This window comes from Brienomyrus brachyistius, unplaced genomic scaffold (assembly GCF_023856365.1).
Source record: "Brienomyrus brachyistius isolate T26 unplaced genomic scaffold, BBRACH_0.4 scaffold65, whole genome shotgun sequence".
Classification (NCBI taxonomy): Eukaryota; Metazoa; Chordata; class Actinopteri; order Osteoglossiformes; family Mormyridae; genus Brienomyrus; species Brienomyrus brachyistius.
In genome coordinates this window covers 1,442,878-1,458,351 of record NW_026042340.1, presented here as the reverse complement: position 1 = coordinate 1,458,351, position 15,474 = coordinate 1,442,878, and the positions used below count along the sequence as shown (strand labels likewise).

Sequence of the window (15,474 nt, the reverse complement as noted above, 5' to 3'; positions counted from 1 at the left end):
AAAAGCTATGTAAAAGTAGAAATATGTCTATTTTACCATAAGATAACATGAGCTAACTGCTTATAGTTGCGTTAACTGAAATAATTCACTCCAGTCAGAGAAAAAAGTTACTAAAACGCACTACATCAACACACTACATTGCAATAATGTATGGCATGAAATAAATAAACTTCCATCCATCCATTTTCCAAGCCGCTTATCCTACTGGATCGCGGGGAAATAAATAAACTTGTAACTATATAATTCATTAATACAAATAATAAATCTTATACCGTTCTGTCATCAAGAACTAAGTTAGCGCTTGATTCCCCTGCACTTCCTGTTGTGGCAGAGCGTGCAGATGGCTGAGCGTGCAGATGTCTGAGCGTGCAGATGTCTGAGCGTGCAGATGGCTGAGACACTTACCCGTGGCGTGATGCGCCCATGCGTGGAGGGGACTGTGAATGACTCTTACCCGTGGCGTGATGCGCCCATGCGTGGAGGGGACTGTGAATGACACTTACCCGTGGCGTGATGCGCCCATGCGTGGAGGGGACTGTGAATGACACTTACCCGTGGCGTGATGCGCCCATGCGTGGAGGGGACTGTAAATGACTCTTACCCGTGGTATGATGCGCCCATGCGTGGAGGGGACTGTGAATGACACCTGTGGTGTGATGCGCCTATCTGTACATCCCACACCCTCTTCTCTCCGCTCACACATTTATTACTCTTTCACACCCTCACGTCAAAGACTGGACAGAAAGAAAAGAAAGGAAAACCCCACAAATTTTAAGACACAGTTCAAAAGGAAACAGAAAGCAAAATATAAATATTCCAAATACGTAGCAGGAAAACAGTGGAACCGTATTTTTTTGCAACTCTTCATTTTTGTTTGCAATATCTAAATATTCTTGCAAGCTGATAGAGCATAATATTTGTGACACTTACCTCTCTTTTTTAAAATCACTATTCAGTCCATCATTTGACTCTGTGGAATCAGACCTATTCCAGTAATAGTGTCCAATTTCAGTAACACTAACTTCATTGTCTGTGTGTTATAAAGTTCTCTTCAGTTCAGTGGTAGAATCCTGCTTTAGCTCTTCACACCTCAGTACTTAAGCTGTTACTCACACCTGCTACGTGAGACTCTTTCACTTGCTCATGGCTGTACCATTTCAGCTATTGTCACTTTAACATGGCTGTACCATTTCAGCTATTCTCACTTTAACATGGCTGTAACATTTCAGCTATTGTCACTTTAACATGACTGTACCATTTCAGCTATTGTGACTTTAACATGACTGTACCATTTCAGTTATTGTCACTTTAACATGGCTGTATCATTTCAGCTATTGTCACTTTAACATGGCTGTTGGAAATTCTTCTTCTTGCCATTTATGTATTGCCTGTAAGTTTGCAGAGCAACACTTAGGCTGCTCAGAAAAGACTGCAGGTTAAAGTACACAGACATGTCTTTCTTGCTGATATTGCCCATAGGTGTGTATGTGTGAGTGACTGGTGTGTGAGTGTGCCCTGCGATGGGCTGGCCCCCCATCCTGGGTTGTTCCCTGCCTCGTGCCCATTGCTTCCGGGATAGGCTCCGGACTCCCCGCGACCCAGTAGGATAAGTGGTTTGGAAAATGGATGGATGGATGGGTGACACCTCTACTGCTATGCAAATGGAAGTGCTTAATAAAAGGTACTGCGAGAGAAGCCCTCCTCCGAAGTCGGCTGAGTCGAGTCAAGAGACAAGTCTCTGTGACCGGACCGGGCTTCCCTGCAGTGAGATAAAGAGATCACCGGTGTTGTGTCTTGCTTTGTATCCAGAGACTGGTCACCCAGCAGGGGTTCAACACCTAGGCTGAACCCAACATTCATTGGTCCTTCGAGCCAAAGTCTGTCGACAGCCAGGACGCCTAAGAGCACCTGAGAAGGTCCTGGGACATGAATTCATGGCAAGGCCAGTGCAGTACTGTTGTTTCTCCCCTCCGAGGACGCCGGCTGAGGGGATACCGAGAACCCTCTCTGGCTTCACTGCAAGGACGTGAGTAAGCAGGCCGACTGTATAACCAGACAAGCAGGTCGACTGCATAACCGCACAAGCAGGGCGACTGTATAACCAGACAAGCAGGTCGACTGTATAACCGCACAAGCAGGCCGACTGTATAACCGTACATGCAGGCCGACTGTATAACCGCACAAGCAGGTCGACTGTATAACCAGACGAGCAGGCCGATTGCATAACCGTACAAGCAGGCCGACTGTATAACCGCACAAGCAGGCCGACTGTATAACCGGACAAGGAGGGCGACTGTATAACTGTACAAACAGGCCGTCTGCATAACCGGACAAGCAGGGCGACTGGATAACCGCACAAGCAGGCCGAATGTATAACCGCACAAGCAGGCCGACTGTATAACCAGACAAGCAGGGCGACTGTATAACCGGACAAGCAGGTCGACTGCATAACCGCACAAGCAGGCCGACTGTATAACCGCACAAGCAGGCTGACTGTATAACCGTACAAGCAGGGCGACTGTATAACTGTACAAACAGGCCGACTGCATAACCGGACAAGCAGGCTGACTGCATAACCGCACATGCAGGCCAACTGTATAACCGCACAAGCAGGCCGACTGTACAACTGGACAAGCAGGGCGACTGTATAACCACACAAGCAGGCCGAATGTATAACCGCACAAGCAGGTCGACTGTATAACCGCACAAGCAGGGCGACTGTATAACCGCACAAGCAGGCCGACTGTATAACCGCTCAAGCAGGCCGACTGTATAACCGGACAAGCAGGTCGACTGCATAACCGCACAAGCAGGGCGACTGTATAACCGGACAAGCAGGTCGACTGTATAACCGCACAAGCAGGCCGAATGTATAACCGCACAAGCAGGCCGACTGTATAACCGTACAAGCAGGGCGACTGTATAACTGTACAAACAGGCCGACTGCATAACCGCACAAGCAGGCCGACTGTATAACTGTACAAACAGGCCGATTGCATAACCGCACAAGCAGGCCGAATGTATAACCGCACAAGCAGGCCGACTGTATAACCGTACAAGCAGGGTGACTGTATAACTGTACAAACAGGCCGACTGCATAACCGGACAAGCAGGCCGATTGCATAACCGCACAAGCAGGCCAACTGTATAACTGTACAAACAGGCCGATTGCATAACCGGACAAGCAGGCCGACTGTACAACAGGACAAGCAGGCCGACTGTATAACCGCACAAGCAGGGCGACTGTATAACTGTACAAACAGGCCGACTGCATAACCGGACAAGCAGGCCGACTGTACAACCGGACAAGCAGGCCGACTGTAGAACCGTACAAGCAGGCCGACTGCATAACCGCACAAGCAGGGCCACTGTATAACCAGACGAGCAGGCCGATTGCATAACCGCACAAGCAGGCCGACTGTATAACTGTACAAACAGGCCGACTGCATAACCAGACAAGCAGGCCCACTGTACAACCGGACAAGTAGGCCGACTGTATAACCGTACAAGCAGGCCGACTGAATAACCGCACAAACAGGGCAACTGTATAACCGCACATGCAGGCCGACTGTATAACCGCACAAGCAGGCCGACTGTACAACTGGACAAGCAGGGCGACTGTACAACCGCACAAGCAGGCCGACTGCATAACCGTACAAGCAAGGCGACTGTATAACCACACAAGCAGGCCGACTGTATAACCGTACAAGCAAGGCGACTGTATAACCGCACAAACAGGCCGACTGTATAACCGCACAAGCAGGGCGACTGTATAACCGCACAAAAAATACATCAAAGTACACCTCTATAACCGTGTAAGAGATCTCAGAGTACGTCTCTATAACCGTGTAAGGGACCGGAGCTCCGGGAATACTAAACGGGAAACCGTGTTAGGTATTCAGTGTGTTTGTGTGTGACTGGAGTGTGTTTGACTGGAGTGTGTCTGCCACTGGTGGAAGCAGCAGCACAGGAGGAAAACCTAACGTTTCCAACTGATCCTGTGTCCTGTTGAAGTACACAGGCAGTGGATTTCATACAAATATTGCGCAGTGTACCGGTACGTACAATCATAATGGGGAATAAAGCAAGTAAGACTGCCCTAAGGGGAGATGCTAAACACACGGAGTATTACGCTCCGGGCAGCACCCAATATTTACAGAAATGGGAGCATAAATATGATTTTAAAAGGGAATTTGTCTGAAACAGAGTGTAGAACTTTGGTAGAAAAGTGGACTATAAGTGTTGCAGAGATAAAGAAAATAAAATAAAATAAAAAAGGAAGCTGAGTTAGATCAGGAAAGAAAATGGTTAGAGCACAAAAACGGAAGCAAAGCTCTAAGCGTGACGGAGCCGCATTTCAGGCGGTGGCCATCAAGCCCGATGAGCAAACCACATCCTCTGCACGGTCCATGCAGGAAGCTAGATGTAGAGAGAGAGAAAGAGAGAGAGATGAGAGAGATGAACGCCCTTATCTGGGGGATGGGGCATTCAGTCCAATAGGCACGAGGGGACATGTGAAAAGAACTAGGGGTGAGACACCCCAGACAGAAACCGAGTGTGCTGAAGCATGCAGAAGTCTAGGAGACCCGGTGATGGACCCAGAAGGGTTTATTACTAGACACCAACAGTTATGTGATTCATACCGTCTAAACGGGATTGAGACTGAGAGAACTTATAGGAAGTGTTTAACATATAATTGGAACAGGGTGAGAGGACAGTATATGGGCAGGGAGCAAAATAATCATCCTATGACCTATGATAACGTAGCTCTGGTGGGACAGATAAACGATGTGTTTGGGAGAATTAGACAAGCATTCCGTGTTACGCCAGGCTATACTAAAATAGGACAGTGCAAACAAAAGGAAGGAGAAGAGCTTTTTGAATACAGAGGTAGGTTAGAAGAAGTATTCAAGAAACACAGTGGGTTAGAGGAGAGTGCAGAGCCCCGCAGCCCATACCAGCAGCAGTTGAAAGATGCCCTCCTAAATGGGATGCACCAACCACTCACTGACTTTGTTAGGAAAACAGAATGTTAATTGTGCAACAGATGGTGCCGACCAAACTATGAAACTGGGCTAGACATGCCTAAGAGGTTATTTAGCGGAAAAAGAAAAAGGCAATCCAATCCCAGGCAGTCACCTTCCTTTCAAATGGCAGGCCCAAGACCCACGTTTTCTTCCAAAATGATCAGAGATGGGGGAGGGGTAGAGGAGACTTCAGAGGGGGCTTTAGGGGAGGGAATAGATGCAAGGCAGTAGATGGGTGTTGGCGATGTGGCAAGCCAGGGCACTTTGCCAGGCATTGCCCAGAGCCTGAAGAGTATGAGCGATCTCCCCCACATAACCCCACTAGGAAGCAATGACTAACAGATCAAACCCCACCCCGTGAGAGTGATAGCAGCCAGGAGGAGGTGCCCACAATGGACTTAACTGAAGTATTGGTAGCATTATCAGGGACTGAAATAAAACCAGTTAGGACCATAATAGTACAAGGGAAAGAAGTCATTTTTTCTCAGATAGAACGGTGCTAAAAGAGCACATCCCTGGAGTCACCCCCTCCAATGGGGCCATTTATGTCAAATCAGCAAACGGTCAGTTAAACCAACATAGAATATCCAAACCCATGTGGTTCAGAGATCCGAACACTGAAACCTCAGCACAAGGAACAGTAGTTCTGTGCCCAACATGTCCTGTTAATCTGTTAGGCAGGGACTTAATGAAGAAATTACAAATCTCTATTGTACCTGTATCTACAGGGCTGGTAGCCGTAGGCAAAGGGGAAGTGGCTCATACCATGGTAGTAGAAGGAAGGACAGGACCATACTATTATTGGACATTAGACCTGCCGTCAGAGGACCCAAGTCAGATGGGCCTTACACTTCTAAACAAAGCAAGGCAGCAACTTGTAGCGACGGCAGAGCTACACTCACTCTATAGCCTCCATGTAGCTTTACGATTCAAATTCACTGAGGGTCCAGATGACCAAAGACGTGCTAAAACTGGGACCACAAAGGGTGACAGTGAAAGCTATACACACCGATGGGAAGGAGACAGCAAGATGTAGTGAACTCCTCACGCCCCAGGCTGAGAGGCTGCTTACAGGCCGAGTCCCACACATGTCATTGGCAAAACCAAAACGTGACGAGTGGAAGAATGTAGCTTACCTAGTGTGGGAGGGGGAACAGACCCATCAGTGGGAAAAGGTGGGGGCAACCTGGGAAGTAAATGAGCAAGGTACCATCTACAGGCAGAACCTAGGGTGGGTCACACATACAACTCCCCGAGTCCACCGACAGGGAGGGGACGAGGAGAGTGTACAATGATATATTATAGACTTAAATGACCACCCAGAACTTAAGACAATACCGAACCAGGTTTGGTCACAAGGCAAAACAGATGTAGGGTTAATGACCAGTACAGACCCTGTACAGATACGGCCAAAAACGAATTATAGACAAAGTGTGAGACATGATTTATAGACGGCTCCAGTTTTAAAGATGCAGGTGGGAACACTCACACAGGGTTTGCCGTGGTAGATGGACATAGCATCATCCGGGCTGGACAACTACCGTCGTCCATGTCCGCCCAAGCTGCTGAGCTTGTTGCCGTAACCGAAGCTTGTAAAGAAGCAAAAGGCCTCACAGTCACAATATACACCGACAGCCAGTATGCCTACGCCACACATCATTTTTTTTCGCAGCACAATGTGAAAGGCGAAGGATGATTACATCCACAGGAAAACCTGTGGGACATGCTGACCTACTAGTGCAGCTACTACAGGCAGTCAAGCTCCCAAAGGCCATTGCTGTCTGCAAATGCGCCGCCCACACTTCAGGGAAGGATCCAATCTCTCTAGGCGATGCTAAGGAAGCTGCGGACGGTCGCCACAGCATATACGTTTATTTGTCGGGTGAATCAAAAACTCCAGTCACCACAGACGTGTTATCTGACATGCAGACACATGCCACAGATGCAGAGAAGAAAGTGTGGCTCCACCAAGGAGCCCAAATGCGAGATAATCTTTATATAATACAGAACAAGCCCATCCTCCCTCAAAACATGTATAAGATTGCGGCGATTTTGCGCCATGGGCCATGCCATGTCTCAACAGGAGGGATGGTAGAGATAATCGAAAAGCGTTTCCATGCACCAGAATTCAATACCTTTTTTAAAAAAACTTTTTGCAGAACCTGCATGATCTGTTGTAGACACAATTCACAGGGGAATGTTAGAGCTAAGGGGGCAGTGGTGCAGTGGTTAGCACTGTTGCATCTCTGGGACCCGAGTTCGAGTCTCCGCCTGGGTCACATGTGTGTGGAGTTTGCATGTTCTCCCCATGTCATCGTGGGGTTTCCTCCGGGTACTCCGGTTTCCCCCCACAGTCCAAAAACATGCTGAGGCTAATTGGAGTTGCTAAATTGTCCATAGGTGTGCATGTGTGAGTGACTGGTGTGTGAGTGTGCCCTGTGATGGGCTGGCCCCCCATCCAGGGTTGTTCCCTGCCTCGTGCCCATTGCTTCTGGGATTGGCTCCGGACCCCCTGCAACCCAGTAGGATAAGTGGTTTGGAAAATGGATGGATGGATGTTAGACCTAAGCGAGGTTCTCTCCCCACAGCAGAGCATCCGTTCCAGGTGCTACACATAGACTATATTGAGCTAACACATTGTCAGGGCTATAAGTACTGTCTCCTGCTGCTTTGTCCATCTCTAAATGGGTGGAAGTAATTCCCTCCAGAAAAGCAGATGCGCTCGCAGTAGCAAAAGCCATTTGTAAAGGGATTATTCTGGAACATGGGATTCCGGAGGTTATCTGCAGTGATAATGGACCACATTTCGTGAATGAGATAATAGATAAGCTAACAGAGCATTTGGATATCAACCTGAAACACCATTGCTCTTACCACCCACAAAGTGCCGGACTGGTTAAGAGAACAAACGGCACAGTGAGACTAAGATTAAGGAAGACCATGGAGGAGACAGGGAGACCGTGGGTAGATTGTTTACCTCTGGTTAAACTATATATGAGAATAGTGCCAACTGACAAAGGCTTAACCCCATTTGAAATAGTACATGGTAGGCCATTCCGGTTACCCGTCCTACATGAGGGCAAAGGTATAGCGGAAAATGAGACCACCCTTGTAGACTGGATGAGGGAAATGTTACAGTTGAAAGACATTGTGAGTGTACATAAGCTGCCAGAAGGTTCCTCATTTCCACAGGAAAGCCAGCTAATGGTCAGAGACCTGGTCCTGGTTAAGCTGATAAAGAGGAAGTGTTGGACGACTCTGCGTAGGGAGGGACCCTACAGGGTACTGCTGACCACCCCCACCGCCATTAAGATAGCTGAGCGATCTACCTGGATACATCAGTCTCACTGTAAGAAGGTAGTACGTTTCCAGGCCACCGACGAGTAGTGGTGGAAGTCCGGTAACAAAGGGCAGAGAGGTCAATAGGACAGTCTGGTCTCAACCCGGTGAAGAAATCGTCTGAACCATGCTCACTAATATGGCCTGGAGAGGGCTGCTCTTCCTGAGACTTATCTCCTTGTGGGGGGGGAGTGACGCTCAGCAGAGAGTGGGAAACCACTCACAGTACCCACATGGGCTCTCCACCAATGAGTGGTGGCAATTGATGAAAACTACAGCTGAGCTAAAGAATAAGACACATTGCTATGTATGCACTCACATGCCTGTCAACCAAAACTACAGGTCTCTGGCCATACAATGTAACGGAACAGAGAGGGTGGTGCCTGACAGGCCTAGTCACCCATCCAGACCACCATCCCAGCCAGAGCCGGAGGCGCTAACGAGACGTGGTGCTCCGGACTGAGTCCAATGGGCTCGGGCTGAGCAGTGACACCGGGGTGCCCCCAGAGTGGCGCATTCGGAGCAAGTGACAGAAGCTGGGTCACAGCCTGATGCCCATGATCGGGATTGGTGACGTAAGGGATCACGTAGAGATAAACCGCTATGCCTGACTCAGACACATAAATGTTACCAAAGCCCTAGGAAACTCCCTGGGAGACGAGCAATCGCAGATTAGAGACATGGCAATGCAGAACTGAGTAGTGTTAGACCTTCTTACAGCATCGCAGGGGGGAGTCTGTAAGATAATCGGAGACACCTGCTGCACCTACATCCCTAACGAGTACGGCGATGGAGGAAAAGTACATGAAGCGCTCCAGCAGTTAATTGACTTGCAAGCCTATGTGCAAAAGCACACTGAAGGAACAACTCTCACTGGCTGGGGCGTATGACCGTATGTCCTCGGGGACCTGGTGGCAGCTCCTGTTAAAAATATTAATGCCTATGTTAGCTATTTTGGTTTTAGTTTATTGTTTCTTTATGTGTATAATACCCTGCTTTCGCATAAAGGTTCAAAAGTTGATTACTAGTACATTTATCTCATATACTTTGCTACAACAACTACACCCAGAAGGACAAGAAGATACAACTGTCCAAATGAAGTGCAGGCTGAAAATGTGCTCGCAAGTGGTATGCTGCGAAAAATGACAGTAGTAGTAGTAGTGAAGTAAAAAATGACAAAAAGGAGGGAAATGTTGGAAATTGTGCTTGTTGCCATTTATGTATTGCCTGTAAGTCTGCAGAGCGACACTTAGGCTGCTCAGGAAAGAGTGCAGGTTGAAGTGCACAGACATGTCTTTCTTGCTGATATGTTAACCACAGAGTTTCAGTTAAAGCTATTTCGAGATAGATGTTGTGAAATCGCATATGCTTGTACGTCTAATCGTTTTGTTCCGCTTAGCAACAGTAGGCATTATTAGAAAAGGCTCATGTATTATCAACAATATATGGTATTACTGTATCATGTGACACCTCTAGGGGGCAGCATGGTGGTGCAGTGGTTAGCACTGTTGTCTCACACTTCCGGGACCCAGGTTCGAGTCTCCGCCTGGGTCACATGTGTGTGGAGTTTGCATGTTCTCCCCATGTCGTCGTGGGGTTTCCTCCGGGTACTCCGGTTTCCCCCCACAGTCCAAAAACATGCTGAGGCTAATTGGAGTTGCTAAATTGCCCATAGGTGTGTATGTGAGTGAATGGTGTGTGAGTGTGCCCTGTGATGGGCTGGCCCCCCATCCTGGGTTGTTCCCAGCCTCGTGCTCATTGCTTCCGGGATAGGCTCCGGACCCCCCGCGACCCAGTAGGATAAGTGGTTTGGAAAATGGATGGATGAATATTTATATTTTAATATATTTATTTATGAACTCTGTGATTCATTACTGTACTTTTACTGTAAGACGTTTAAGTAATGTTACACTTGTAGGAAGTCTCACACTGTACTGTACCATATCCATACCTCATCTGTACTCTAATCCTGCAGAACGTCAGATATCCTGAAAGGTAGACGACTATAGTGAAGGATGAACGTGACATAATTGTACAAGTCAGGCACTTTTTACTCACTGCAGTGATGTGTGTTTGGCTGATCTTCCTTGGCAGAACATTCTCCCATCTAGTCCAAGCTCCTTGCTGCCCCATTCCCACCATCCTGCTAGCTCGTACTTCCTCCACACCTACCTGCACTTCTTCCTGGACAAGGTGCTGATGCTCTTTGCCTCACACCTTGTTAGCTCTAGTTACTGGGTAGTAACCAATGCCTGATGCTATTGTGCCCAGCAGTGCCTTCTGCCTCAGTTGGGACTCAGCCACCTCCAGTGACTTGGCTGCACTGCACTGCCTGCCAGTGTGCACCTGGATGCCAGCTGATGCCACTTTGGGATCTTTGGACTCTCTGTACTGCAGGACCTCCCGTGTCCTTGACACCATAAATTCCTCAGCCAGACCACTGACTGGCAGCTGCAGGATGTTACTGGTGCTGTACAGAGCAGTGCTGCTCATGGAAAGAAAAAAGATGAATATCCATTTGGACATGACCATAACCCTTTGCTTTTCCTGGCCCGAATGTGTAACGCTAACCAGCGATTAATGCGCTGGGCTCTAATCATCCAGTCGTTTAACCTAGAGATCACACATAAAAAGGGGGTTAATAACCTCGTGGCTGACACCCTCTCCAGAACCTGACACCCCAGTTACTCGCGACTCTCAGTTTTCCTTTGGGCTTCTCTTCCTTTGTTTTAATACTCTGCATGCCCCTAATCGCAGTGCTCGTGTTTGTGATAGTGAACACCTGTCGGGGTTCACTCTTGTGTGGGGGGGTGTTATGTGCCGTAAGGTTCAGGGGAGGAGTTGGGGCAGTGGAGTCCTGATGATCTTCTCTGCAGTCCTCACTACTCTCTGCAAGCGTTTGCTGTCAATAGCTGTAGTTGCTGCTGTTCCACACGGTGATACAGCTGGTCAGTGTGCTCTCCATGATGCAGCTGTAGAAGTTGCTGAGGATCTTGGTTGACATACCAAACTTCCTCAGCTTCCTCAGGAAGTTCAGTCGCTGTTCTTGACCAGCTGTGTGGTGTTCAGTGACCAGGTGAGGTCCTCACTGATGTGGACACCCAGGTACTTAAAGCTGCTCACATTCTCCACTTCAGGCTCCCAGATGAACAGTGGCTGATGAGGTCTCCTCCTCTTCCTCATGTCCACTATCATCTCCTTTGTCTTGTCCGTGTTGAGGGTGAGGTTGTTGTCCTCACACCATGACACCAGACCGGCTACCTCTCTCCTGTAGGCCGCTTCGTCCCCTCCAGTGATGCGACCGATCACTGTGGTGCCATCTGCGAACTTCAGGATGATGTTGTCTTTGTGGGAGGCGACACAGTCGTGGGTGAACAGGGTGTAGAGGATGGGGCTGAAGAACGCAACCCTGTGGGATGCCAGTGTTTGTGGTGATGCTGGCAGAAGTCCTGTTACCGATCCTGACAGACTGAGGTCTGCCAGTCAAAAAGTCCAGGAGCCAGTCAAAGAGGGTGGGGTGCAGGCCGAGTGTGGCATCCAATAGGCTGCCTGCAAAGCTGATGGTGCCGGTGGTGGCCCTGTGCTCTGTGATGTGCTGCAGGTCTTTCCACATCCCAAACAGCCCAGGCTGTTGTTCTGTTCATATCAGTAACTGAATGTATCTGTTTTTGTCAGTTAGCATGTTCCCGTATGGAGTCTTTAAAGAGGACAGCGGTAATGTGTGGGTGTGTGTGACTGAGCTCGTCCCTGCGGAGTCATGATGAGGAAGCTCTCAGGCTCTCAGTGCTGCCATCTGCTGATGAGGAGGCCCAAGTTTTTGTCGGATAAAGTTTTTACTCACTCGCGGTTTTCTAAATTGCTTTTCAGTCATTTACTTTCTGTATTCTTTTTCTCATATGACCAAAAGATTTTTATATCCACACACAAACACACACATATCCAAATATTTAAGCTATTTTACACATAGACAGACCTCTGTAATTGTTGCTGTGATATTTATTAAATGATTTCAAATCACAAGTGCATAATTAACAGTAGTCCAAGAGTATTAATATATGTTAGTAAATCAAGTTACAAAGACTGAAATCATTAATATTCATGGAAAGAAAAAAGATGAATATCCATTTGGACATGATTGCAATGTGTCTCGCTTAGGACAGGCATTGACTGTTGATCTTGTTATTGTTATCCAGGCACTTGATACAGGAGTTGGTGTTACATTTGTAGAGGGGGACCTTCTCTGCAACCACCTTCAGGGCAGAGGCCAACAGCTCGGCCTTTTCTTTGTCTTTCCTATAGACCTGACTGAACACAAAGGCCTTGGGACCGGGGTGATTGGTCAGTATACTGAGAGAGTCCAGGATGCACTTCTTCACAGCGGGCTGGACATTAGTATTTCCTCTCTTTTTCTGGACTCTCTCCCGGTTCTGTTCGTTGTCGTCCTTTCCTTGGTTCAGGCAGTAGTCCAGACATGGAGAGTTGTAGGTGTAGAACACCACACAGCCATTTCTGTCCCCTGTGTTCAGCAGGTTTTGCACAGGAGCGACAGCTTGGCTGCTATCACAGATGAGCAAGGCACGCTCTGAGTGGACGGCTGAGGAGCCAGTGCCCTTTGGTCTGGCAGCGACCATCTGTTTTCCCGTGTAAAGTTTCCATGTCTCAAGGTCATTCTTGACATTATTTGTGATCTCTCCTCTAAGGAACTCTTTCTCTTCGAAACTGGCCCCACACTGTCCTGCTGGGACGTTGATGGCCACAGCATACTGGGCACCTTCACCGCTGCTGGTCTGTTCAGATGGTTTATATCTTGGAGAAACAAAGAGTAAAAACAAGATAAATGAAGACCTGATGTTGCTGATGCTGCACATCCCAAGCTTGACACAGTGCACAAATACCACGTGCGCTTTTTATCAGTCAGGACGTTCCTGTTCCTGCTGAATTCACATACAAGTCATGATGACAGGGCGCATGGAGTAGTCATGACAACTGCTTCTTCATCATACTTTTGACCAACCTTGAGGGATAACTACTAATATTTAAGAAGATTTACTACAAATATTTATAGTTGCTTACTCAACAAATAGCTTAAACTATGACGGGAGTCCCACTCGCTTACCTGGTCTCAAAGAATCGGATGATTTTAGGGAGAGCGTTCAGATCCCCCTCGTCTGCTGATACCACAGAGGAGAACAGGGAGAGCAGGAGGAGTCCAGCCAGCACACCTGTATGCACCTAAACCGGTAACGAGACATGAAGGAGCACAATCACAGACCAGCAGCTGAGAGAAAGGAAAAAAGAAAAGATTTACCTCACATTACTTATAAAACTATTCAAGGTTTGCACATCCAACCTACGCTGGAATCAGGTGCAGGACAAAGCTAAAGGTAAATGTAAAAAAGGAAGAATTCTCACAAATTGTATTTGATGCTCCCAAAATAATTTGACCCCTAGACCTTCTGACGAAAGTCTGTTGAAATGTTACGCATTATTAAACATTTTTGGATTATCAAATACAGTCTTCCTTGTTTATTTACACTACATCACATTACCATGATGGAGGCCGGTGGGCTTGGCGTGAGTCAGATCTGAGAAGCTGAGATAGTGTCTTCTCCTGCTGTACTTAATCAGGTAGGCTGCAGCAGCAGGAGAGAGCGCTGGTATATATACCACACTGTATGTGGTGAAGAAGTCCAGCCGTTAACACTGTAGTGCTTCCGGTCCAGCCCATTACAAGGCAGATTTGCTGAGGAAGCACAACTGTTGCTATCTTTAGGATCTTGGCTTTCACAACAGTTCTCAGCTACCACAACAATGTCTTTCCAGTAATTCAGAAACTTGTAAAGCAAATGCAGTGATTGCCTGCAGTTATAGTCTTTTATTATTCAAAAGTGATTTCCAGTGTATATCCACTTATATAAACAGAAACATCAGCATTATAATTATATCTGCAGAACCTGGAGATGATCATACCAACTCAGTTTTGTGTTGTTTTACCACTGTCGGAATTTTGAAGCGTTTCCCTCTTAACCACGACCCTTTCCAATGTCAGTTAAACACAGCATTGTGAGCTCAGCTGAACTCTGCATCCTTCTACTCTCTCCATTCAAACACTTCATTTTGTTCTTCTTCACTCCCATGTTTATATTTCATTCACATTTACTTCACATTTCACTTGCATTTATCTCTTTACTTCACTTTGTGATTTTTCTCCGGCAATATTAAAGACAGGAGACTTATTTATCCTGATAAGCATTTGAGTATTTTTAAAGTGGCTCCCTGTTTTCTATAGAAGCAGGCATGGCCTGTCCCACTGTCAACGGTGTAAATTATATCAATTATAAACCTGGTTATAGCTTTATTCATTTATTTCAATTTTTATTAAGTTCATTTATTCATTTATTAAGTTCAAATGTCAGTGTTGATTATCCTGTGTTACTCAAGCGATTACTCAAATACTCTCTTTATTCTCCAGCCCAAATTCATCATTAATCATCAATCATTATCATTAGTAGATACAATTTGCCCTATTATGCACAAGCTGGGTTAGAAGATGTGGGCCTGGAGCAACCACAGCACTCCATCAGAGAGGCCATGAGCGGTGATCATCTTACATCGGTCAGTGTGTGTATATGTGTGTGTGTATGTGTATGACACCAGGTTTCAGAGGGGACCCCATCTGCTTAGTATCATTAAATGTCTCGTTAATACAATTTGTGATGCCTGACCCGTCCGCTCCTCATGTGTGCCACGCCCCCTGATTACCCACGTGTGCTTCTCCGATTGTTTCCAGCCCCGTCTGATTATGTTGCCCAGCTTTGGTGTATTTAAGTTCTGGTCTCCCCTGTTTCCGCGTCTGTCATTGATGTTACCTGGTGTTAGTCGACTCGTGTTGCCAAATAAACCCCAGTCTGCCCCGATTTCTGCCTGCCTGCCTGTTCCTGATCGCTCGCGCTGCCTGAGCAATCTCCCGTTCTGCACGTCCGACGTTTCGCGTGACACAATTGTGGTTAATTGACAAGTAATCTGTTGTGCAGTACAATAGTATAAAAGATATTTACTCATATAATGTATAATAAGTATTTATCATACAAATTTCATATATTGTTAT

General features: G+C 47.1%; 3 protein-coding genes across 3 annotated transcripts in view; 1 reads left to right on the top strand and 2 right to left on the bottom strand.

Annotated features, from left to right (window-relative positions):
* Positions 1-15,474, bottom strand: part of LOC125725332 (protein NLRC5-like) — a 554,938-nt gene that overhangs the window by 52,120 nt on the left and 487,344 nt on the right. The gene's annotated exons all lie outside the window — the stretch shown is intronic.
* The window catches only part of LOC125725351 (RAB11-binding protein RELCH homolog), a 181,042-nt gene that overhangs the window by 161,424 nt on the left and 4,144 nt on the right, over positions 1-15,474 (top strand). The gene's annotated exons all lie outside the window — the stretch shown is intronic.
* LOC125725344 (uncharacterized) lies at positions 12,348-14,074 on the bottom strand. The gene is made up of 3 exons (XM_049002209.1): positions 13,916-14,074; positions 13,483-13,598; positions 12,348-13,172 (listed from the first exon to the last, which is right to left on the bottom strand). Exons 1-3 carry the CDS (start codon positions 13,916-13,918, stop codon positions 12,518-12,520), a joined length of 774 nt encoding a protein of 257 aa, XP_048858166.1. The 5' UTR covers positions 13,919-14,074; the 3' UTR covers positions 12,348-12,517.

What these genes read in the sequence shown, in the direction of transcription:
- LOC125725344 (XM_049002209.1), bottom strand. An exon ending in ATCCGATTCTTTGAGACCAG is followed by an intron (nt 13,173 to 13,482) that starts GTAAGCGAGTGG and finishes TGTTTCTCCAAG; the next exon opens with ATATAAACCATCTGAACAGA.